At 42.8% G+C, this 26,125-nt stretch overlaps 1 protein-coding gene across 1 annotated transcript in view; it reads left to right on the top strand.

The window, feature by feature from the left end:
• Positions 1–26,125, top strand: part of EEFSEC (eukaryotic elongation factor, selenocysteine-tRNA specific) — a 297,040-nt gene that overhangs the window by 106,277 nt on the left and 164,638 nt on the right. The window contains exons 3-4 of the mRNA XM_004368396.3: positions 15,801–15,897; positions 20,972–21,136. Of these exons, the coding sequence (XP_004368453.1) occupies positions 15,801–15,897; positions 20,972–21,136 (262 nt within the window). The remainder of the gene's footprint in view (positions 1–15,800; positions 15,898–20,971; positions 21,137–26,125) is intronic.

Raw genomic sequence — 26,125 nt, 5'->3', positions numbered from 1 at the left:
TCTTGAGCTGAATGTGAAGGAGACAGAAGTGATGCTGTAAGAAAATCAGGCATAAGCTTCTGGTGAGCAAACCAAGTGTTCACTGAGAAATAAGAATGGGAAGAGAAGTTGAGTGTTGACTAGATGTGGCAGTGAGGTCGAGCAAGGGGTTTTCCAAAAGAAGGAAGACCTGGGGATGTGAAAAGGTAACAAGGAGAATCCAGAAAAGAGGCTGGAGGGGCTGGGGAAGGAGAGTTTGATGGCTGGCTGTAGAGAGGGGCCCCATGCTCCCTTTACACATGGTGGAGGACCTGGCGACAGGACTTCTCTTGGACTCTTCTTCAGTTACCTCTTGTTGGGCTGGGTTCTTTGCCTGCTTCCTTTTAGGTGACTCGGTGGGGGAACATGAGGGAAGGGCCTAAGTCTCAAGGAAGAATTCATACTTGGATGTGGCAGATGTGGGGCGTTATCTGAGAAGGTTAATCCTTTTTCTGTTATCTTTGAATCTTTCTGATTAAGTTCAGAAAAATGCCTCAGATTGGTACGATTTAACTTTTTAACGTGGCTCAGAACCTTCAGCAGGTAATAGTATCTAGCTAGAATTTAACAACCTTATTTTGTTTTCTTTGTGTTTATTTTTATAGTTACAGTAGAAGATTCCTTGTCTAAGACTGGACTCTGGTTGGTTAATCAAAAAATCCCTTAAAGCAGAGAACCATAAGAAAGGACATAGATGTTAACTTAAAGCCTGCCTCTGTGCACGTTTACTTAATAAAATCAGCAATATAATGTTGTTTACAGGAGGAGATGCAGTGTTCACAGTGTGTCTCCCCTTTCTGTAGCACCACACTACTGGCCACTGGTCCAAGCTGTTGTCCAGTACAGTGGGAAACTAGTTTGGTGCATCTTTTCTGTGTGAGTAGTTTTTGTTTTCTAAATGGAGGCTCATCTCTTCTTCGTGTTGGGGTTTTTTTGTTTTTTTTTTTTGAAGCATGTATGATTTCTGCATTATTTATAATTTTAACTTCCCATGAATTATCACTCATAATCCATATGTTATCTTTAATTCATGTGGTCTGAATTCAATAAACTATAGTCTGTATTTTCTTTTTGGTCAGGATTTATAGTTTTAGAAGCTCTAGTATTTGTTGATTTGTCAGTAAGAAAATGTCGCAGTTTTTGAGTTCCAGTAGCACCTTAGGCAGCCACCGTTAACTGTTTGGACCTTTTCCTCCCTAGCTGTGCTAATCTTTCCTCTGGTGTGATCATTTCTGTTGGTAGCATCTTATACATTAGAACAGTGTCATCAGTGTTGTAGAGGGTTTCCCCAGTTAAATTTCCTGGAGAAACCCTCAATAAATGACTCATTCCGCTGTAAGTTTCTGAGCAGCAGTTTTATCAGCATGTACTTTCTCTCTGTTCTGGAACTCGCTAGCTCCCCGGATCCCAGGACTTTGTTCCACCTGTCACTGCTGTAAAACTCTGCCGGCTCATCTTTCCTTCTGGTGTAAGCCCACTGGTTGGACTTCCGAGTTGTCTTTTATGTGGAAACCATACCCTGAAGCACTATCTGCAGCTTCCAGCACTGTCTACAGCTTCCAGCTTCAGTTTGTTTAAAGTGAAGCAAGATTTGCAAAGCAATCTGAGTGCAGAATTTTCTTTAAGTGTTTACAACCTCCCCTCAGGTCTTTTATGGTTTTCTTATCTACACCTAATTTAACAGGAGCTTTTTAAAAAGAGACTTGCCTTAATTACCTTTCCAAAGCATTTAACCTAGTTCTCATAGAAACAGCTATTTTTATGCTGTTGCTTCATGATACCAAATTAAGCTATGCTATTACAGTAACACTTATAACTGGCATTACTAAGTTTATAGCATAACTTAGTTCTTTCTTGTTTAGTTTAAAAGTTAACTGGTGGAGGCAGAAGTGCGGGGATGTACTGGACACTTGGGCATAGGGTGCAAGCCTCAAGCAGCCACCCCAGTGTGGGCACTGAGTGTGCCCTCGGGGCAGGCACAGGTTCCTTGAGGGAGTGGAGAGCATCCCCAGTGGATGTCTATGAAGGGGTGGTGGTGAGGGGGCTTCTACTAGACCTGTTATTTATGTCAAGTGATTCTGATTTCCCATTTAGATAGTGATATAAAATTATGTTTTTCAACAAATTTAAGTAAGAAAGTAAATTTTTTAAAGAAAAATTTTGAGAAGAATAGCTCAGGTGGTACAGAACTTGTAGAGGCGTTGGGTGGATGGCCTGTGTGTAGGGAGCCCTGAAATGGGGGAGAAGGGCAGAGAGCAGAGTAACCACAGGGGTTTGTCCTCCCTCCCCTATGCCCGGGCCCTGGGTTAGGTGGGTGGCAGTGGGTCCATCCTCTATGTGTGGTTTTTAAAAGACCAGTACTGAAATCTGGCAGAGTGGTTGTCTTCCTGGTTAGGAGATGTTGGAGGTCATCTGGGCATTCTAGCATAGTGACAAGGACAGGACTCTGGAACAGGGCTTTTGGAACCAGAGAGCAGAGCTCTAGGGTCCTCCCTTCTGCCAGTTACTTCTCATATGACCCTTTGCCATCATTTAACCTCTCTGTGCCTGTTTCCTCATATCTGAATGATAGGGTAACATATATGAAAGCAGCTAGCTAAGTGCCTTGTACATGGGAGCTGCTAAGTTAATTTTTAGTGAATGAATGAATGATTCTGAAAATGAGAATGATAATGACTCTTCTTCCTACCTCGGAGGGTTGTTTTAAGGATCCAGTAGGTCAGTACTTTGAAAGTGATAGCAAACGATAATAATCAGAGTATTTTAATTACAGATATCATTATCATTCTTTCATTGGTTTGAGAACTAAAATTACCAGAGGAGAAACGAACAAACAAAAATGAATCCAGTTGCCATGGATTGATTCCGGCTCATGGCAACCCCTTGTGTATCATAATAGAACTGTGTTCCACAGAGTTTTCAATGACTGATACTTTTGGATGTAGATCTTCAGGCCTTTCTTTCAAGGCATACCTGGGCAAACTTGAACCACCAACCTTTTGGTTAGCAGCCTGGCACATTAATCATTTCCACCACCCAGGAACTCCCACTTGAGGGCAATCGTTTTGTTAATCTGGTTATAAGACTTAAATATAGTATGTTCCCTGATCTTTGAAGGTCGGCCACTTTCCAGATTCTCATATGGATTTGAGAAGGGACACACACCTGCTTGTACCCAGGCTGATAGAGCATGGTTTTGACAATACTCTTAAGGTGGAAGGTAAACACTGTTTTTAGGTGCTGTCCAGTTGGTTCTGACTCATAGCGACCCTGTGTACGACAGAACGAAACACTTCCCAGCCCTGTACCATCCTCATGATCGTTGTTATGCTTGAGCCCATTGTTGCAGCCCCTGTGTCAGTCCATCTTGTTGAGGGTCTTCCTCTTTTTCGTTGACCCTCTACTTTACCAACCATGATGTCCTACTCCACGGACTAATCCCTCCTGATAACCTGTCCAAAGTGTGTGACATGAAGTCTCGTCGTCTTCACTTCTAAGGCACATTCTGGTTGTACTTCTTCCAAGACAGATTTGTTCGTTCTTCTGGCAGTCCATGGTATATTCAATATTCTTCACCAACACCATAATTCAAAGGCATCAATTTTTCTTCCTTATTCATTGTCCAGCTTTCACATGCATATGAGGCAATTGAAAACACCTTGGCGTGGGTCAGGCACACCTTAGTCTTTAAAGTGACATCTTCGCTTTTTAACACTTCAAAGAGGTCTTTTGCAGCAGTTTTGCCCAATACAATGTGTCTTTTGATTTCTTGACTGTTGCTTTCATGAGTGTTGATTGTGGATCCAAGTAAAATGAAATCTTTGGCAACTTCACTTGTTTCTCCATTTATCATAATGTTACCTGTTGGTCCAGTTGTGAGGATTTTTGTTTTCTTTATGTTGAGGTGTAGTACTTACTGAAGGCTGTAGTCTTTGATCTTTATCAGTGTTTAAAGTCCTCTCCACTTGTGGCAAGCAAGGTTGTGTCATCTGCATAAAGCAGATTGTTAATAAGTCTTCCTCCAATCCTGATGTCGCTTTCTTTCTCATATAGTCCAGTTTCTCAGATTAATTGCTCAGCATACAGATTGAATAAGTATGGTGAAAGGATCCAACCCTGACGCACACCTTTCCTGACTTTAAACCACGCAGTATCTCCTTATTCTGTTAGAACAACTGTCTCTTGATCTATATACAGGTTCCTCATGAGCACAATTAAGTGTTCTGGAATTCCCATTCTTCTCAGCGTTATCCATAATTTGTTATGATCCACACAGTCGAATGCCTTTGCATAGTCAGTAAAACACAGGTAAACATCTTTCTGGTATTCTCTGCTTTCAGCCAAGATCCATCAGACATCAGCAGTGATATCCCTAGTTCCATGTTCTCTTCTGAATCCGGCTTGAATTCCTGGCTGTTCCCTGTTGATCTCCTGCTGCAGCTGCTTTTGAATGATCTTCAGCAAAATTTTACTTGTGTGTGATATTCATAATATTATTCGATAATTTCCACACTCTGTTGGATCACCTGTCTTTGAAATAGGCATAAATATAGATCTCTTCAAGTTGGTTGGCCAGTTAGCTGTCTTCTAAATTTCATGGCATAGATGAGTGAGTACTTCCGTTGCTGTATCTGATTGTTGAAACATCTCAATTGGTATTCTGTCAATTCCTGGAGCCTTGTTTGTCCCCAGAGTCTTCAGTGCCCCTCGTACTTGACTTTTGAGCACAGCCCCACCACTCATTAGCTGTATGACCTGAAGCAAGCTACTGAATGTGACCAAGCCTCAGGACCCCCACTTTTACAAGGTTGGGATGAGAAGATGACTGCAAAGCCTCTGACACAGTTGCTGGTACTAGAGGTGCTTTCCCTGCCCCTCCCTCCTACTGTGCTGAACGCTAGACTACATACGAAGAGGCACTTGAGAGCAGCTTTTAGGGTTAGGGGAAGGAAACGATGGCACTGTGACTGGAAGAAGTGAAGTCCTGACCTAGAAACGGTGCAGAAATGTCTCTTTAAAATACCAAACCAAAACCAAACCCACTGTCGTCGAGTTGATTCTGGCTCGTAGTGACCCTGTAGGACAGAGTAGAACTGCCCCATTGGGTTTCCAAGCCTGTAAATCTTTACAGAAGCAGACTGCCACATCTTTCAACTGGGGAGTGGCTGTTGTGTTTGAACCACTGACCTTTTGATTTGCAGCTGAGTGCTTTAACTACTGTGCCACCAGGGTTCCTCCTTAAAATACAAAACCAAAAAAGAAAACAAACCACAATGCCATCAAGTCGATTCTGGCTCATAGCGACCCTATAGGACAGAGTAGAACTGCCCCATAGAGTTTCCAAGGAGTGGCTGGTGGATTTGAACTGCTGACCTTTCGGTTAGCAGCCGAGCTCTTAACCATTGTGCCACCTGAGCTTCTCTTAAAATACCGTCAGTGAATGAACAGATGGAAATGGTCCAACATTGTATGGCTTATTAAGGAAATAGAAATTAAAAGGAACTATATATAAAAATAATGAGAAGAGAGACTATTCAAATTGGTGTCTGTGCAGTGAGATAAACATCTCAGATGTTCATCGTGGTAGTGAAAAAGGTTGCAAGCCTTTCATTGTATATTTTTTCTTTTTAATTGTTATCTAATTCATGTACCGTAAAATTCACCCTTTTAGCATGTACGAACTTGTGCAGACATCACCACTACCTAACTGCAGAACATTTTTGTCACCCTAAAAAGAAACTTTGTCCTCCTTAGCATATACTCTGCGTCATCCTTCCCTTGGCAGTCACTAATTTATTTTCTGTCCCTATGGATTTGCCTATTCTAGACATTTCAGATAAGTGGAACCGTACAATATTTGGCCTTTTATGTCTGGCTTCTTTCACTTAGCATAGTGTTTTCACATTTCATCTGTGTCGTAGCATGAATTGGTACTTCATTCCTTTTTATAGTTAATATTCCGTTGTATGTATATACTACATTTCATTTATCCATTCATTCGTTGATGGACATTCAGGTTACCTCTACTTTTTGACAATTGTGAATAATGCTGCTATGAACGTTGGTGCACAAGTTTTTCTGTAGACATGTGTTTTCATTTCTCTTGGGAATATACCTAGGAGTGGAATTGCTGGGCCATGTGATAACTCTGTGTTTAACTTTTTTTTTTTTTTTAATTTCAATGAATGTATGATATTTATTAAATTGACAAAATAATAATAAATATGTGAGATGGGATGGTGGATATATATGACATCATTTGAACAATAATTATGTATATTTTCATTTTGTTTTATTTTTGCTGAAAATATATGCATCAAAATATGCTTCCATTTAAGAATTTCTGCACATACTGTTCAGTGACATTAATGTAGACTCACTGCTCCCTAAACTTCTCATCTAATGTCATCCATTGGGTCTCATGTAGATAGTTTCTTAAAAGAGCACAGTACTTCAGGGTGACATTCTTTACTTTTTAAAAAAGTTTTATTTATTTTGTTGTTGTTGAGAATATACACAGCAAAACATAACACCAATTCAACAGTTTCTGCATGTACAATTCAGTGACATTGGTTACATTCTTTGAGGTGTGCAGCCATTCTCGCCCTTCTTCTCTGAGTTGTTCCTCCTGCATGAACATAAACTGACTGTCCTCTAAGGTTCCTATCTAATCTTTTGAGTTGCTGTTGTCAATTTGATTGCACATGGATAGTTCTTAAAAGACCATAATGCTCAAGACAGACATTTTTCACTATTTAAACCAAACTATTGTTTATTTTTAAGAAGACTTCAGGGGATATTTTTGGTTTAATGTTTAAAGATTATCTCAGGGCAATACTTTCAGAGCATCCATGACTCCAGAAAGTCTAGATTCCATGAGAATTTGAAATTCTGTTCTGCATTTTCCCCCTTTAGATCAGGATTCTTCTATAGAATCTTTGCTCACAATGTTCAGTTTTGATAGCCAGGCACCATCCAGTTCTTCTGGTCTCATGGCAAAGGAGGCAGTTGTTCATGGAGGCAATTAGTCACCATTCCATATCCTATTCCTATTCCTGACTCTCCTCCTTCTTCTGTTGCTCCAGGCAAATAGAGACCAGTTTTTGTGCCTTGGATGGCTGCTTGCAAACTTTCAAGAACATTCTTTACTTTTTGAGCTGAACCATTTTTTAGTTTAAAGATGACTTTGTGGGGGATAGTTTCACTTCAAGGTTTGAAGAGCATCCCAGGGCAGTAGTCTTGGGGATTCCTCCAGCCTCAGTGTGTCCAGTTAATCTGGATTCTTCAGGAATTTGAAGTTCTGTTCCAGATTTTTTCTCCTTTCTATCAGGATCCATCTATTGTGTCCCCATCGAAACGTTAGTTAATGGTAGCTGGGCACCATCCAGTTCTTCTGGTCTCATGTTAGAGGAAGTAGTAGTTCATGGAGGCAGTTAGTCCTGTAGAACATTTCTTTCTCTGATTCTTGGGTTTCCTTCTAGTCTTGCTTCGGATAATAGAGACCAGTTGTTGTATCTTGGATGGCGACTCTCAAGGTTTTACAATCCTAGACACTACTCACCTAATTGGGAGGTAGAACAGAACCTTTACAAAGAGTATTATGGCAATTGACTGGATTGTCCCACGAGACCATGACCCTAATCCTTCAAACCAAGAAAACTAGTCCTATGAGGTATTTGGTTATGTCTAAGTAGTGTCAGCATCTGTAGCCCATTTTTTTTTGGGGGGGTTGTTGTTGTTCCAGTATTATATATAACATTTGCCTATTTGTCCTTTTTCTTATGTACAGTTTAATGATACCACTTACATCAGTCAAGTTGTGCAATGGTCACCCACATTAGGTGCCACCTTTCCCATCACTGTAAACAAAAAGTCATTTATACTCATGTCACTGGGGGAGGAGCAACTCAGAAAAGTAGGGTAAGAATGGTTGCACAACTTAGGGAATGTAATCAGTGTCACTAAGTGGTACATGTAGAAACTGTTGAATTGGTGTATTTTTGCTGTGTATATTCTCAACAACAACAACAAAATAAAAAAAACTGTCTTTTTGTGATTGACTTATTTAACTCAACATAATGCCCTCAAGGTTCATCCATGTTGCACATGTATAAGGACCTCATTTTTCTTTAACGCTGAATAGTATTCCATTGTATGTATGTACCATATTTCGTTTATCCATTCTTCCATTGATGGAGACTTAGGTTGTTTCTACCTTTTTGCTATTGTGAATAGTGCTGCATTGAACATAGGTATGCATATGTCTGTTTGTGTCACTACTTTTAGATCCCTAGGTGTATATATATCTAGGAGTGGAATTGCTGAGTTTTATGGTAGTACTATTTTTAATCTTTTGAGGGATTGCCATACTATTTTCCACAATGGTTGTACCATTTTGCATTCCCACCAACAATGAATAAGAGATCCGATCTCCCCACATCCTTGCCAGCATTTTTTATTTTCTTTTTTTTAAATCATTGCCATTCTAGTAGGGGTGAGGTGATATATCATTGTAGTTTTGATTTGCATCTCTCTAAGGGCTGATGGAGCCCTGGTGGCACAGTGGTTAAGAACTCAGCTGTTAACCAAAAGGTTGGCAGTTTGAATCCATCAGCCACTCTTTGGAAACCCTATGGGGAAGTTCTACTCTGTCCTATAGGGTTGTTATGAGTTGGAATTAACTAGACAGTGACAGGTTGTTGTTTTTTTTTAAATGGCTAATGACGATGAGCATCTTTTCATGTGTTTGTTGGTCACTTGAATATCCTCTTTGGTGAAGTATCTGTTCACATCTTTTGCCCATGTTTCTATTTCTATTGGGTTATTTGTCTCTATGTTGGTAAGACGTAGAAATTTTATATATATTTTAGATGTTGTTGTTGTTAGGGACACCCTTTAATATTTTTTATAGGGCCAGTCTGGAGTCTGGTGGTTATAGTTTCCCTTAATTTTTGTTTATCTGAGAATGCCCTAATTTCATCCTTATTATTGAATAACAATTTTGTATATTATTCTTGGTTGACAATTCTTTTCTTTAGGACTTTGACTATATCGTCCTATTGCCTTCTTGCCTGCATGGTTTCTGATGAAAAATCAGTACTTAATCTTGTTGAGGCCCCTTTGTATGTGACATTTCACTTTTCTTGTGCTGCTGTGAAAAGTTTTTCTTTGTCCTTGGTTCTGGAGAATTCGATTATGATATATCTTGGTGTGTTTTTCTTGAGGTTTATCCTATATGGAGTTCATTGAACTTTCTTGGGTATAGAATGTCTTGTCTTACATGTTTGGGAAGTTTTCTGCCATTATGTCTTCAAAACTTCTTTCTGGACTTCTTTTTTTTCCCTCTTCTTCTGGAACTCCTATAATGCATATATCGTTCCTTATGTTGGTGTCCCACACATCCCTTAGGCTTTGTTCATTTTTCTTCTATATTTTCCTATTTGCTCATCAGACTGAGTAATCTCAAAGATGCTGTCTTTTATTTCTCTGATCCTTCCTTCTGTTGTTTCGATTCTGTTTCTTCTCTTTTATGGAGTTGTTTATTTCTGTTATTTAATTATTAAACTCTCGAGTTTCTCATTAAAAAAAAAAGTTTCTATCTCTTTATTGAATTTCTCATTTTGTTCTTGTATTATTTTCCTGAATTCTTCCAGATTTTTTTTCCCCTGTGTTTTTCTTTATCTCTTTGAGGAAACTTAATACTAGTGCTTTGAAGTCTTTGTCAAGTAGTTCCATTATCTGTCCTTCCTCAGGGACCATTTCTGTCTTTTTTTTTTGGTCGTTTGTTTGACCCAACCTTTCCTATCTCTTCATATGCTTTGTAATTGTTTACCGTCTTTGAGGTATTAAGGTTTTTCATTTATTTTTGTTTTTGCTTTGATACATCAAGAGCTTAGCTTCTTTCTCTTTAGGTTGCTTGCCTTCCTTTGTATTACTTTTATTTTTGTTTTGTATTATTGAAGGATGTATGTCTTTGCTACTACTGGTTAGCTGCGTATGGCTTCCCCTCACAGGTGGGTGTGGTGGGTTGGGCTCACTTGGGGGAGCCTATGGCATTGGGCATGTGAGACTTCTCACGGCAGGTTGCTTGGAGGTGAGAGAGCAGGCCCCTTCCCCATGGTGAGGCATGAGATGCTGGTTGAACGGGCCCCTCTGCAGCCCTTGAGGGATAGCATGGCTCCTGTGCACAAGTGTGGATAGGCGGTGTGGCCTTGGGGTGGCAAAGAAGGCCCTTAGTGCTATATGGCATGTGGCCCTCATTGGGTGGTGCTGGGCCGGTTCTGGGGAGCGTGCCTAGATTTTTTCCAGTATGTTGCCTGGGCAATAAACGTCTCCCTGGCTGATGGATGGTTTACTGTGGCTGCTGAGTAGTCCCAGCTATAATTCCTGGCTTCATGACTTCCCTGCACTCACCAGTGATATGGGAACTCACACTCGTACTTCTGTACTTTTTTCTGTGCCCTTTCCCAGATCTGCACTATCTGTTTTTTCTGTTCTCTGTCCTAAAGCTCCTATAGTCCAGCCCGTAGCACTCTAGTCTAGCAGCACTTCCCTGTGATTTCCTATTCTCAAAGCTGTGTTGCTCCTTTGTGTCACTCTCTTAGGCATGCCCAATCCCAGTACGCAGCTTGCCCACCTTATTGTTATCTTCCAGGGCTGTTTACACAGTATCTCTGTCTCGGGCTGTGTTTTCCATGTTGTTCCCTCCCTGGGATCCTCACTCAGGCATATTTTCTGTAGCTGTCGCAAAATGGCCATGTTGTGCCACGGTGTGGGAGGTTGAGTGTGCATGATCCGCAAATCTCTGCTTTCCCACTGCCCTTGTTCTATCTCTCCCTCTGATTTGATATCCAGCCTATTTCTTCAACACTTCATTTGTTGTTTAGAGTTCCGAAGTTGCTATTTGTGTTGGTTCTTGTTTCCTCAAGTGATAGTTTTAGGGAAGTTATGGTGCCTCTGTGTAAGCTACCATCTTGTCCCCACCCCCCCCAAAAAAAAGCAACAAAAAACTGTGTCTGACTTTTTGAGGAACTGCCAAATTTTTGTCTATAATGACTGCACCATTTTACATTCCAACCAGCAATGTATAAAGGTTCCAGTGTTTTTACATCCTTTTTGTTGTCTTATTGATTATACCTATCCTAGTGAGTGTGAAGTAGTGTTTCATTGGGTTTTTGACTTGCATTTCTCTAAGGACTAATGATACTGAGTTTCTTTTCATGTGCTTATTGGCCGTTCGTATATCTTTTTGGAGAAGTGTTTATTCAACTGTTTTCTTATTTTTAAATTGGGTTCTGTGTCTTTTTATTGTTGAGTTGTAAGAGTTCTTTGTATATTCTCGGTATTACACCATAATCATATATATGATTTGCAAATATTTTCTCCCATTATTTAGGTTGTCTTTTTATTTTCTTGATGGTGTTGTCTAAAGTATATATTTTAAAATTTTGATAAAGTCCAATTCATCCATTGTTTTTCTTTTATTGCTTGTGCTTTTGGTGTCTTATCTAAGAAACCATTGCCTAATCCCAAGTCATGAAGATTTATACCTGTATTTTCTTCTGAGAGTTTAATAGTTGTAGCTCTTATATGTCAGTCTTGGTTCTATTTTGAGTTAATTTTTAAGTTTTTTTGAGATATAATTCATATACCATGCAATTTATGTATTTAAAGTGTACAGTTAGTATATTTACAGAGTTGTGCAACCACCACTACCCCAAAAAGAAATCTAGTACTCATTAGTAGTCATTACTCATTTACGTGAGGCCTCCCCAGCCATAGACAACACTAATCTACTTTCTTTCTGTATGGATTTGTCTATTAGGGACATTTCATATAAATAGAATCATATAATATGTGTATTTTGAGTTAGTGTTTGTATATGGTTTAAGGTCCAACTCCATTTTTTTGAACATGGATATCCAGTTTTCCCAGCACCATTTGTTGAAAAGACTATCCTTTCCCCATTGAATGGTCTTGGCATCCTTGTCAAAAATCAATTGATGATATAGGTGAGGATATATTTCTGGGTTCTCTATTCTATTCCATTGGTCTATATGTCTATCCTTATGCCAGTGCCGCATTGTTTTGATTACTATAGCTTTAGTAAATTTTGAAATTGGTAAGTGGGAGTCCTCCAACTTTTTTTTAATTCAAGATCGTTTTGGCTATTTGAGGTCCCTTGAAATTCCATATCAATTTTACGATGGGCTTTTCTGTTTTTGCAAAAGATGCTGTTGAGATTTTGATAGGGATTGCATTGAATCTATAGATTGCTTTGGGTAGTACTGTCATCTTAAAAATATTAAGTTACTATCTAGTGTTATTTTAGCCTAAAGGACTCCCTTATTTCTTATAGTAGTTCTGCTCATGATGAATTCTCTCATTTTTTTGTATTTTTGGGAATGTCTCAATTTCTCTTTCATTTTTGAAGGATATTTTTTGCAGGTTATACAGTTTTTAGGGAGCTGTGGTGATTCTGTGGTTAAAGATGCTAGCCAGAAGGCCAGCAGTTTGAACCCACCAGCAGCTCCGCAGCAGAAAGATGTGACAGTCTGCTTCCCTAAAGATTTATAGCCTTAGAAACCCTGTGGGGGTAGTTCTACTCTGTCCTTTAGGGTTGTTATGAGTTGGAATCGACTTGATAGCAGTGGGTATACAATTTTTGTCTGGCAGTCTTTCTCTTTCAGCATTGTGAATATATCATTTCACTTCCTTCTGCCCTCCATGATTTCTGATGAGAAATCAGCTGCTGATTTTACTGAGGATCCCTTGTACATCACAAGTTGCTTCTCTTTTGTTGCTTTTAAGATGTTGTCTTTGTCTTTGGCCTTCAGCAGTTTGATTGTGATGTGTCTAGGTGTGGATCTCCGAGGAGTTTGTTGAGCTTCTTGGATATGTAGATTAGTGTTTTTCATCAAACTTGAGAAGTTTTTGGTCATTATTTCTTAATATTCTTTCTGCCTTGTATCTGTCTCTCCTCTCCTTTTGGAACTCATATTATGCATATATCAGTTTGCTTGATGGTGTCCCACATGTCTCTGAGGCTGTATCTATTTTTCTTCAGTCTTTTTTCTTTTCCTCTGACTGGATGATCTCAATTAATCCATCTGCAAGTTTCTTCTGCCTGCCAAAATCTTCTATTGAGTTTCTCTACTGAATTTTTCATTTTGGTTATTATACTTTTCAACTCTAGAATTTCTTTTTGGTTCGTTCGTCCTCCCTGCCTCCTTCTCGTCTTTCCTTTCTTTTTTAAATAATTTCTGACTCTTTAGATAGTCTTTATTTGGTGAGACATTATTCTTATATTTTCATTTATTTCTTTAGACATAGTTTCCTTTAATTCTTTGAACATACTTAAAATAGCTGACTTAAAGTATTTGTCTAGTAAGTCCAACATCTGGGCTTTCTCAGGTATGGTTTCTGTTAACTTCCTTTTTCTTGTGTGTGGGCCATATTCTTGTTTCTTTGTATATATTGCAAATTTTTGTTAAAAATTGAACATTCGAAATAATATAACGTGGACGCTCTGGAAATCAGATTCTCCCTAGTCCCTATGGTTTGTCGTTGCTGTTTGTTTAGTGACTTATTTGAGTTAATTCTGGGTTTGTTTGTTTTTTTCCTACTTTCTTCTTCTTTCAAAGAATTCTGTATTTCTTTATCATGTGCGGCCACTGAAGTCTGTGCTTAATTAGCTCAGTGGTTAGCTAATGATTTGAAAGAAATTTCCTTAAATGCTTAGAAATTATTAGTCTCCCAATCTTTGCTGAAGGGCTCTGTGTGAGTTGGGGCTTGTCTTCAACTTTTGGCGAGGCAGTTTATAACTCCACCTTAGTATTCACTTTCTGCTTGTACAGAACCTCAAACTTACACAGAGGTGAGAGCTTATTGCCTTCTCAGGGTCTTTCCCTGGGCATGCCCACAGTCCTTTGCTTGCATGTGGCCTTCTAGATTCCCAGGAATATGACAGAGATTTTCTGAGTTCCTTATGCACATCTTTTCCTTTTAAGCTTTTTGGTCAACCTGTTATTTGCCCAAACTGTTATCATGTGCCTCAGGCAACCATGATGTCAAACAATTGGCTCTGATTGTTTTTGACAAAATACTCTTGGGGAAAAGGCTGCTTGTACTGGATGAGCTCCAACTCAGGCCAAATAAAGACAAATTTTGCAGGTAGTGTCTCCCATGGAACTATCAAGCAAATCAAATGACAGTTCCCTGGGAATGGGACTTTGAAGGAGCTCCAACCCCATTTTGCTCCTTCCAGTGGCTGCCACATGACTAGTTTCAAGTCTACTGTGGAGTTCAGGAGTAGATGGGAATAGGGCAAGTTACAATGTCCATAGCTTGCTTGTTCTTACTGAGATGCAGTCTTTTTTTTTTTTTTTTTTTTTTTTTTTTTAAAAATAAACACTCCCCAGATTACTGCAGCCTTTTGGTCAATTTTCAGACTTCTGGAAAAGTTGATTTTGCCAGTGTTCTCATTGCTTTTATAGATGAGAGAATTTTTGGATGTCCTTACTTTGCCATTTTTGTTGACCTTTCAATGTGTGTTAAATCAGATTTCTACCCTAACAATTTATTACAAGGCCAAGGCAAAAGTCAGTCATGTTCACCAGCAGGTTTATCACAGTTTTATTTAAAATAGTTAAATTTTTGAAATATCCCAAACATTAGGGGAAAAAATCACTTACCCACTTCCTGGACTATTATATAAAAAAAACAAATCAAACCTGTTGCCGTTGAGTCAGTTCCAAGGAATAGGTGGTAGGTTCGAACTGCTGACCTTTTGTTTAGCAGCTGAGCTCTTAGCCACTGTGCCACCAGGGCAGGGAAGGAGGAGGAATATAACACAGAAGTTGGGAGTCCTGATTCTAGAGTCAGATGGGGTGTGTTTGAATTTGACTGTGTGATTTATAGCCAATGACTTAGAGAAAATTAATTAGCCTCCTTAAGCTTCAAATTTCTTATCTATACAATGGTAACAACTCTATAGTGTTGTATGCTTCGTTTAGCTAAGTGAGTTATTATCACTGTTGTGGTTGCTATCATTCAACCAAAAATTCTTTATGATATAATATAAATAAATTAGCAGGGTATGGAATTTTTCTGCATACTTTAAACAAAACATGAAAAAAAAATCCCTTGGCAATGCATAGAGAAAATAAGATTGGAAAAAAATACACCACAATGGTGGGATTATGGGTTATTTGTTTTTTTTTTCAAAAAAATTTTTTTCCTGACAGCGTTACATGGCTTTTTTAAATGGAAAAGATTAAATGTGCAGTCATAAGAAGGGTCTCCTTCTAAAGAGGCAGGGCTCTCCTGGTAGGGTTTTGCATTGTCCAGGCAAGAATGCCCTCAAGTAGACATAGGGAAGGTGAAGGTGCAGTTCAGGTGCATCTTTAGGGAGTTTTTGGTTACTAGTTCTTCAGGGAATCTCTCCAGGTAGCTAGGGATGTATCTGTTGGTTTTTCTTAGGAGTCTATTATTCAGAGGCCTGGCTGCCAGGAATCACTGATGTAGGAGGGTTCTGAAGATGGAGTTTAAAACCTAAGAGGGCCCTTTTTAATTCTGTTGTCAATTGCAAGGCATTCCCTTTGGGGCTTCCATTTTCTTTCCTGCAAAATGGAAGTGAGTGATACTGCCTTCCTGAGGCACTTCTGAAGGGATTAAAAAAGAGATGCCCGATAGTGCTTGGTCATTCGCCAGTGCTCCACAGACATACTTTGTTCCTGCTGATAATCTGTGTAATTGTGATGAGACTTGTTTTTCCACTCTAGGTTTCGAGGGGCACCAGTTATAGCTGTGGCGGCCAAGCCTGGAGGACCAGAGGCACCTGAAACAGAAGCTCCACAGGGCATCTCAGAGCTTATTGAGGTACTGTCAGCTTGGATCCTGGTTGCCCTCTGGCCCTTGCCTTGCTCAGTCTGGTGCCCATGTGTCCTGCTCTGTCCTGAGAGAGAAAAAGAGAGAGAGCTAGCCCAGGCCAGAAGACTCTAAGTTGGGTCCATTAACCTTCCTCTCTCAGATCTTAGTGTACCTTCCCCCACCCACCTCGTAAAAATAAACCAAAACGAAAAACCAAAGGACACCGGGCCTGGGGTCCATAGACAATCTAACTCACCCCCATCCCCCTGCTCTGCAGAACACTTGTCAAACCCTCCACTCACACATAGCAGCTCCTGCCAGCCTGAAGCTTGGGCAGTGTCATCCGTCTCACCCTTTCACACTGCACTAGGCTAGGCCCTTCCCGTGTGCCGGTCTGGGCTCAGGCCAGGGTGAAGGAGATGGCTCAGCAGCATGGCAGCACAGCTTAAGTCCCCATGGCCTCAGTGGTTGTGGTAGTGGCACCACTAATGATGGTAATAGTGAGGACGGGTATGGTGGTGCTCACTGGCACACAGTGTGGAGCTGGACTGCTAGGCTCAAATCCTGGCTCCACCACTTACTGTCTCTGTGATCTTGGGCAAATGATTTCATCTCTTGCCTCAGTTCCTTCACCAATAAAGTAAGGAATTGTCTTAGTTTCTTTATGCTGCTATAACAGAAATACCACAGGTGGGTGGCTTTAATGAACAGAAATTTATTTTCTCAAAGTTTAGGAGGCTAGAAGTTCCAGTTCAGGGTGCTGGCTTTAGGCAAATGGCTTCTTTCTCTTTTGGCTCCGGGGAAATGTCCTTGTCTCTTTTCAGCTTCTGTTCCTCAATTCCTTGGTGATCTTCATGTGGCATGGTGTCTGTCTTCCCCAGTCTGTGCTGCTTTGCGTCTGTGCCTAATCTGCTCTTTTTATGTCCCAAAAGGGAGTGACTTAATACATATCCTATACCTGTGGCCTCATTAACATAACAAAGAAAACTTCATTCCCAAGTGGGATCACATTCATAGCTATAGGGGTTAGGCTTTACAATGCTTATTTTTGTGGGACACAGTTCAATCCATAACATTCCATTCTTTGACCCCTCAAAATGCATATTTTTCCGCATATAAAACACATTCACCCCATCACATCATCCCAAAAGTCTTCAATCAACTCCAAGTCTAAAATCTCATCTTCTGAATCATCTAAATCAAATATGGGTGAAACTTGGGGCTTATTCCATCCTTAGGCAAAATTCCTCTCCATCAGTGAACCTGTGAAATCTAGAGCACAAGTTATTTGCCTCCAAAGTATAATGGTGGAACAAACACAGGGTAGACATTTATATTATAAATTGGAGAAATTGGAGGGGAAGAAGGGCTCATAGACACTAAGCAAGTCCAAAATTCAATAGAGCAAATTTCATTAGCTTTCAGGGCTTGAAAATAATCCTCTGTTCTCCAGGACTATGTGGGCAATGGCCTCACCATCTAGACTCAGTGTTGACCATGCTCCCTGGATTCTGGGTGGAAGCCCCATCAGCCCTGGGTATCAGCCCCACATTCCAGGCCGATTAGGAGGGCAACCTTGGCCCGTTGGCTTTGGGCAGCCCCATTCTCCTAGTCCACCTGAGTGTTGACCCCAGCCCTTTGGCCCTATGTGGCTTCGTTCTCCTGCCCTTTGAGCATGACAGCCCTGCCCTGTCAACTTTGGGTAAAGGCCCCATTCTCCTGGCCCTTGAGCATGGCAGCCTCACCTCTTCAGCTCTGGGCGAAGGCCCATCCTCTTGGCCCACCTGAATGGCAGCCCTGCACTCTTGAACCAAGGTGGTGGAGATCTGACGCTTTTAAACCTAGGAGGTGGTTTTTCCACCCTTCGAAGCAGAGGTGATGGTTCCACCCTTTGAAATGGAGGCAGCCCTGCCCACCATGGCCCCTCCAACAGTTCTGTTGATCTCCAGACTGTTCCCGGGATGGTGCCTTCTTTTTTGTTGGAGGACAACAGATATTTGCAAGCAAGTCACTCCATTGCCTCATTTCCTGCCTGTAGAATTCCAGGAGGCAGACAGGTTTTCTTTATTTTGTACTGTCTCCGTCCCTTTCAGTTGAAGCTGATGGGATTTCTGTTGTGGTGGTTCATTAGATCCATCAGTCACAGGCTTAATCTCCTTAACAGAAGATTGTGTATCTAAGCCCATGGTGAAAGTTCTAGGATGTGTTTCCCTAGTTTGTATGATGGAATTTTCCAAATCTTTAAGTTCTGATTTCATTTTGCACAGTTCATTTTTAAGTCTGTCTCTTTCCTCTCACATTCTGCTTTAAGTGGCAAGGAAAATCCACGCAGCCCCTTCAAGATCTTGCTTAGAAATCTCCTCAACCAAATATTCATCACTTACAAGTTCTACATTCGACTAAATATTTGAACATAATTCAGACAAGTTCTTAGCCACTGCATAAAAAACCTTCCCTTCCCTCCAGTGTCCAGTCACACGTTTATCATTTCCTTTTAATGCCTCACCGGAAGCGCATTTAACATCCATATTTCTAGCAACATTCTATTCTTGATGATAGAAACTTTCCCCTACACTTCTCAGTTTTTTCTGAGCCCTCATCAGAATCGCTGTTAATGTCCGTAATTTTACCAACAGTGTCTTCAAGGCAATCTAGGGCCTTCCTATGAAGCACATCCAAATTCCTCCAGTCTCTACCCATTACCCAATTGCAAAACCACTTCTATGTTTTAGAATATGAAATTCTGGTACAAACTTGTCTTAGTTTGGGTTTTCACTCTAGATATCACTCCTGGTACCAAAATGTCTTAGTTTGGGTTTTCTAGAGGGGCAAATCCTGTGAGACTTTTATAGATAGACAGACAGACAGACAGACAAGTAGGCAAGCAGATAGATAGATAGATAGGTATTGAATGATTAAGATTTACTTCAGGGGATTGGCTCACACAGTTGTGGGGCTGACAAGTCCAAAATCTGTAAGTCAGGCTCCAGGCCAGAGACTTCTGCAGGCTTGCATCTCAAGATCCGTAGGTCAGGCAGCAGGCCAGAGGCTTCTGCAGTCTTAATGTCCCAAGATCCGTGACAAGAAGAGTTCAGGGTCAAAAGTGAGTGAGCTCTGCCAGAATTGCTATTTATATTCTGGAGGCAAACCATATCTTCAGAGAAACTTTTGTTTCAACTGATTGATTGATCACTTGAGATCACATCATGGAAAGTGATTACATTACATTACGTGTTACATTGCATTATATTACATTACGTTATGGAATAGCAGTCAATCCAGTATCTGGCCAAACCGCTGAGAGTCATAGCTGAGAGTCAAGCTGACACATAAAATTAACCATCAGAGGAATATAATATTAACATTTAACTTGTAGAGTTGTTGTGAGGATTAAATGCATTAATAAGTCAAATGTGCCTGGAACAGAGCAATGTCAGTGTGACAGTGATGATGATGTATGCACCAGGCACTGTACTAAGTTATTTACATATATAGTCATTAATATACTCAATTGCCCTGGAAGGCTTGAATTATTTATCCCCATTTTACCGAGGAAGAATCTAAAATTCAGAGAGGTTGAGTAACTTGCCCAAGATCTTACAGTGCACAAGTGGTGGGCCAGCATTCAAACTCAGGTTAATTGTCAGGGTCTGCTTTGTTGTCCTCTTACACCGGGATCTCCAAAGCCAAGGTGTTGGACACTGACTGTGTTCACTGCTGACTTAGCCAAAAACAAAACAAAACAACCCCACATGTTTTTGGTGAGGCCTTTGTTACTTTTTCATCGGCTCCAGACAACATGGGTCTGGAAGCATGGGGCTGTTGTTTAAAGCACAGTCCACAAGAATGCTGCTGTGAAAGATGTTAGCATATACCTTTAACAAGGCTCTGCATAAATCTCAGGCCAAAGTCTGTATTCAATCTCTAGTTTTTTTCCAAATGAATTATTATCACAAAACTAAGACTTTGGAACATTCATTACCAAATACTTTTTTGACAACCTATTCCCATACAAAATCAGAAAGTAGCAAAATAAAAGGAAGAATGCAGTTTTTATTTTCATTTGTTTATTGGTAATTAGGTCTGACAACATCTCGAGCAAGTAGATGGAGTAAGGAAGATTGGTTTGTTGAAGCTGAAAGCATATGGAAAGAGCCAGAGAAGGAGAGAAGGTGGAAAAGCAGAACCACAAGCTATCAGGGAGGAAGCGCTGACCCTATTGCACAAGTTGGGCCAGCTGTCCGTCTTGGCTGGGGCTTGGAGAAATGGCCCATGGGCTGCCCTTGATGGGAAGAAAGGCTCCATACCCTCTTGTTCTGGGACCCACCCCCCAGCCCTGGCCTACCCATAGTCAAATGTGCTTGGAACGGGCAGCTGCCCTTGGGAGCAGCCCTCCGTCTCTTCTCCCTGCATCTTCTTTGCTTTTTTCTTCATTTCGCTTGTCATTCTCTCAGGCACAGTGCCAGCAGTTGGAGGTACTTGGAAGTGCTCGCAGCCCTATGGGGGGACAACTAAACAGACAACTACAATAGGGTGTGCCCAGTGTGGTGATGGGTGAGGGGGGCTGCGGTCATGCAAAGAGGGCAGAAAAGCCTTTGCAGAGGAAGTGGTGTGGGGTGCAGGGTGAGCCAGGGCTGGCTGGGTGAAGAAGCTGCTGGTGGGGAGGTGTCCCAGACCTGCCCAGGGCTGGAGGGTGGGCTGAGATGGGAGGTGCTGAGAGATGAGGCCCCAGCGATACTTGGGGCTGGATGGTGATGAACCTTATAACCTGAAGGCATTGGGAGGCTGAGAACACACATGAGGCCTGGGAATGACCAGGCTGCCTCTGGTGTGGGGTGGACGCCTATTGGACCATTGCAGTCATCCCGACGGGAGAGGCCGGGGACTCTTCTCCTAGATCCCTTTTCCTTTTTACTGAGCGGAGAGAGCTGAGAGCATGACCAGGCTTGTGTGCAATCAGGGAGCTGTCTGTTTCTGGGCACCTGGGCCTGCTTTCCAGGGTACAGGCTTGCAGTTGGGGCTCTCACCTCTCCCTGACAGGGCATGGCACCTGTGGGTGTTGCCACCAGCATCTCTTTTCTAGCTCCTGAAGTCCCAGATTTCCATCCCAGCGAGAGACCCTTCGGGACCGTTCCTCATGTCTGTGGACCACTGTTTCTCCATCAAGGGCCAAGGCACTGTGATGACAGGGACCATCCTCTCAGGCTCCATCAGCCTCGGTGACAGTGTAGAGATTCCTGCCCTCAAGGTCAGTCTTGCCCTGTCCTTCCTTTTGGCCTCATGCTCCAGCCTCGGGTGGGCCACCGTCCCTTTGCCTCTTCAGCTGCTGCCCCTGCTCCATCTTCTGTCCTGCTCCCCCGCCCCCCTGGCTGCTCAGCCCCACCCTGCTGCACATTCTCTGACCTGTACTCCAGAACTGCCACTCTCCCCCATTGTCATGACAACATCTGTTTATTGGAAGCCTCCCAGGTAGGTGTTCTTTGTAGATGAAGAATCTAAGGCTCCAGAAGGGGAGGTGGACATAAGATCATAGGGTCAACAAGTGAGAGTGCTGGATGTGGACCCTGCCTTTCTGCAGTCCCTCTGTGTGTCACGGTGGCAAGTACGTGGGGATGTGTTTCTGGGTACCTTCTGCTTAACCACAAGAATCTCAGATTGAAAGCAGTTTGAGGTTTGTGTCATAGTCGAGCACATAACTGAATCACTCAGGACTCTTTCAGAGCCGTACAGTCTGGCCATAATCCAGATCAGTTTTCACACTCCCAGTGACAGTGGCAGGTCCCATGTTATTCCTCTGAGTACTGGGCGAAGGATGGTTAGCTGGAGTCTCCCCTTCACCACATCTTTGAGCACCATGGCTGGGCTCTGAGTTCAGAGGTGTCCAGTGGCCTTGACATACCACTTACCCCATGGACTTTTCTTATGGTTTTACTTCACTGGACAAGAAAAGCTTATAGCCTCACTGACTGCTGTTCCCTTTAGGGGAGGTGGAAGGTGGAAGAAGGAGCTAGTTAGAGCCAGCGAGGCTACATTGGGGTGCTGGGGTCTGGCTGCTCCCTAGGTGTCACTCAGCCCTGTAGGTTTAGCCAGACAATGCCAGCTAATGGAGAAACTTGAGAAAGTTCTCATAGCCCTATGGATGAGGGAATTCAATGCACATGCTAACTGGGAATGGCTACCTGGAGTGCTGTGTTGAGGCAGGTTCTAAAGTCTGGCTCGCTGGGCCAGGACCCTGGGGGACGAGAGGCCAGGGAGGGCAGTGCGCCTGCCCATGCCTGTTTTTGCCATTCTGGTTGGACCTAGGAAAGGGGGCACTTCAGGGGTTAGAGGAATGACCAGGGCTTCCCTAGATGAAGGAAATCTCGAGTTCAAGTCTTACCCTCCCCCCATTTTATGGTGGTGTGGCTGTTGCTTCCTCCTGTAGGGGTAGTCAGGAGGACCAACCAAAAAGAAAGGCTTCTTTTCAAGGTCCTTCTCTGGCCAGGTGCCAGGGCTTCTGGATATGTCAGCAGGAGCGGGGAGGCAAAGCCTTGCTCTTCCCTTAGTCTTGGGGCCTCCCCTGTACACTGTGGTTGATAACCCTCCTCCACTGCCTGCAGTAGCTCTACTAAGTGTAGACCATTTGTCCTGGAAAAGGACCACTTAAATAAAACCCACCTTAAGCCAGGGACTAAAAGTACAGATCTTAAAAACTAAAGCCCAAATTATCAAAATAAGATAAATTTATATCTAACAAAATTAAGAAGATGGTTGTGACTATGTGCTAATTCTCAGCCGGAATGTAGACTGAATAAGATGCTACATTTCTTTCCAGTCCTTGTGTTCCCTAATGCTGACCCCTGTTGGCCACCATGACCTGGTGTCCCTTCCGCCCTGGGAGGAAACATGTTGGGGGCCTGGGGGAGGAGCTGGGGGTAGGGAGACAGTGTCTGGACTCTAGAGCGGGTGAGTAGACCTCGAATGGGAAGTACCTGGGGCTTTAGAGGGAGGAGAAGGTACGTGACTGCAGGTCCAGGGGCAGCAGTACTAGGACCGGGGCGTGGGGGGGCAGCGAGGTGGGTCTGGTCAGCCATGGACAGCTGGCAGAGATGTTTGAGCGGTGTCTTCTGAAGCCTTGGCTACTCTTCTTTATAAACGTGGAACTTGCCTGTCAGGATCCCCATTACTGGTCTGTAGTGCTTGGGCAGATATACATGTAATTCTCCTCTTGCTTTGGTGTGCCATTTTCCCCTAGTCTACTTTTCAGCCCTCTTGGTGTCTGCTGCCATATGGGAGGCAAAGCCATGGGGTGGGACAAGTTCCTCAGTCCCTCTGAGCTTTGCCTTTCCCGGGAGAAATTGCAGTGCCCTGTTGCATGGACCACGTGAGCAGAGGGCCCATTGGCGTTAACAGGGCCCTACCTGTGAGTGCTGGAATCAGAGCTGCTGCAGACCCACGGCCAGCTCTGCTCATCCTTTCCTGTGAGGCGCATCTGACAGGTGGGAGATCTGGGCCCGGGATGTCAGGTAATCCGAGAGCATAGCCAAGACTTGAAGTCACTTGTTCAGCCCTGAAGACTGTACTCTGTGCACTGTGCCATGCTGCCTCTGGAGCCCAGAGCAGACCTTGGCCAGAGTGCTTCCTCTCCTCCTGAGCAGACACCCCAGCCCAGGAGCAACTTGGTTGGTGTGCAGGTCTGCCCTGCTGAGTTCTTCCCCAGGCCTCAGAATGTGTAAAAGCACATTTCAGAAGAGGCCGAGTTTCACAACTCCTTCTGACCTCTTCCCACCTCTGCCTTCCACTACTCAAAATGGGAGGCCGGAGCCTGTAGGGCACTGAGGACATTGCAGGGCAGGGGCTTTTCAACTAGACGGCTTCTTCCCAAACACAGTGACATCCCTGTCAGATTTCACTAATAGACTCGGACACATCTGACCGCTTGAACTCCCTCAGAGGCGGGACACAGCCATTCCAAATAAACAGTCACATTCCCCTCTTGGCCCGGGCCATGCCTGGCTCCTGTCCCTGCAGCCCACGTCCGTCCCCACCTGGGGCTGATTAGCGAGCAAAGAAATGTTGGGGGAACAGGGGGTGAAGGAGCACACAAAAAAATCCCGTTTAAACCCCAGAATGGTTTAACTCCTGACTTCCTGAGGTGTGCCAGCCTTCTCCTCAGGTGTTTCAGCTTTCTCAGTCCTCAGCCTGGGAAATGCCTCTCTGATGAGCCTCTGATCTTGGGATTGCAGACTAGTAGGTATGAAATAAGTGAGTGACTCTGAACCCTCCTTTGCCTTCTGTGTATCAGTGGTGGAATTCTGTACTTGATTATCTTTTTTTTACAGTCCTGGGTGGTGCAGATGGCTAACGCCCTTGGCTAGAGATGCTTCTAGTGGCGATTGGCTATCAGGGTTGTAACATCAGAAAGTGTCAAAGCCACAGACCATAGAGGACTAGCCGAGCTGGGCATTCAGAGGGCGGAGTCTGTCATTCAGCAGCCCCGTAGCCACAAGTCCCTCAGCCTCTGTGTTTCTTAACTCAGCAAAGACGCATAGTGACTCCTATGTGCATGGCTGTGTCCAGACCTCTGAAAGATGGGAAGTGGGGTGGCACGGACTACGGATAGTGCATGCAAAGCTCCTGGCACCTAGGGGCGCACAACAAATTTCAATAGTTGATACTATGTCATCATTATCATTGCCATCCAATTTTATTTTCATGTTGTTAACTTCGATTTTGGGCTCTAGAAGTAGGAAATGGCAGGGTACTTTACTGATGTAAGGAAATAGTTCTTAACAGGGCCACAAAATGAATTATTGAAATGGAAAGATGCTTTGCAACCCCTTATGAATCCAAGTCCGTTTTCTGAGAATGATGACAGATGTTATTAGATAAATTCTGATACCTATTTGGTGATAAAACTTACAGAGGAAAGTTCATAATTTGATAGTATGTTCCTCCAAATCAAGTCCATATTCGAATTTATTTTTCTCTTTATTTAAAAAAAAAAAAAAAACTAGAAAGGAAAAAGAAAATCTTAAATATACTAGGTGTTGTTATTCTTACCTCTCCCTTTGCTCTTGGAACCTAATCACAAGTACGAGATAAGACTGTGTCATCTGGAAAGAATCCACTTTTCTTGCCCAAGCAGGCCTGCAGATGCTGCTCTTCCTGACCTGCCCTTCCCTGCCTCCAGTGGCTGGCAGCTCCTTATAGTTGCCAAACACTCATGTGCTATTTCTCACCTTGGAGCCTTTGCAGGGCTGTTTCCCTACCTGTGATGTGTTCTGTTGGGAATTCCTTTTACACCTTCTGTCATGGATTGAATTGTGTCCCCCAAAAAATGTGTGTAGCAACTTGGCTAGGTCACGATTCCCAGTATTGTATGATTGTGTTATCTGATGTGATTTCCTTATGTGTTGTAAACTCTACCACTATGATGAGATTATATGTGATCTCTTCATGTGTTGTAAATTCTATCACTGTGCTGCGTTTATACTGACGAGGTTAACAAGATTAGTGTCTTAATGCAATCTCTTTTGAGATATAAAAGAGAGAAGCGAGCAGAGATACATGGGAACCTCATACCACCAAGAAAGCAGTGCCAGGAGCAAAGTGCGTCCTTTGGACCTGAGGTTCCTGCGCTGAGATGCTCCCAGACCAAAGGAAGATTGATGACATGGACCTTCCTCCGGAGCGGAGGCATTCCCCTGGAGCTGGGGCCCTGAATTTGGACTTGTAACCTACTGGACTGTGAGAGAATAAACTTCTCTTTGCTAAATCCATCCACTTGTGGTATCTTTGTTGGAGCAGCACTAGATGACTGAGACACCTTCCAAGCCCAGCTCAGGTTTCACCTACTTGTGGTGAAAGTGCATATGACCCAGTACCTGTGACCTGGTGCATGCTTCAGGTTTGCAGTGAAGCCACAGTCTTGCCCGTATGTGTCCTCGTGCCTGCGCCTCCTCCTGCGCTCAGCCCTGGAGAGCAGGGACAGTATCCTGTCCCTTCATGTGTTCTTAGGACTCACCCTAGGGCTTAGCCCCAGGAGGCCCCTAAAAAATATTTGATGAATAAAATAGTGAGAAAAGGTCTATAAAGCCAATATACAGTTTGTTTGCTAATAAGATTTTGATTTGAAAGTGATAATTAATGACCTTTGAGGGCTGTATTTGGAGTAGCTGGCCCTGCCCCAGGCACAGATACAGAAACTCGAGCTGGGCGGTTGGCTGCTTCCTGCTCTGGCTGTGCCTCCATTGAG

The sequence above is a fragment of the Trichechus manatus genome, unplaced genomic scaffold (assembly GCF_000243295.1).
Source record: "Trichechus manatus latirostris isolate Lorelei unplaced genomic scaffold, TriManLat1.0 scaffold00001, whole genome shotgun sequence".
NCBI lineage: Eukaryota > Metazoa > Chordata > Mammalia > Sirenia > Trichechidae > Trichechus > Trichechus manatus.
This window is presented reverse-complemented; position numbering and strand designations above follow the sequence as displayed.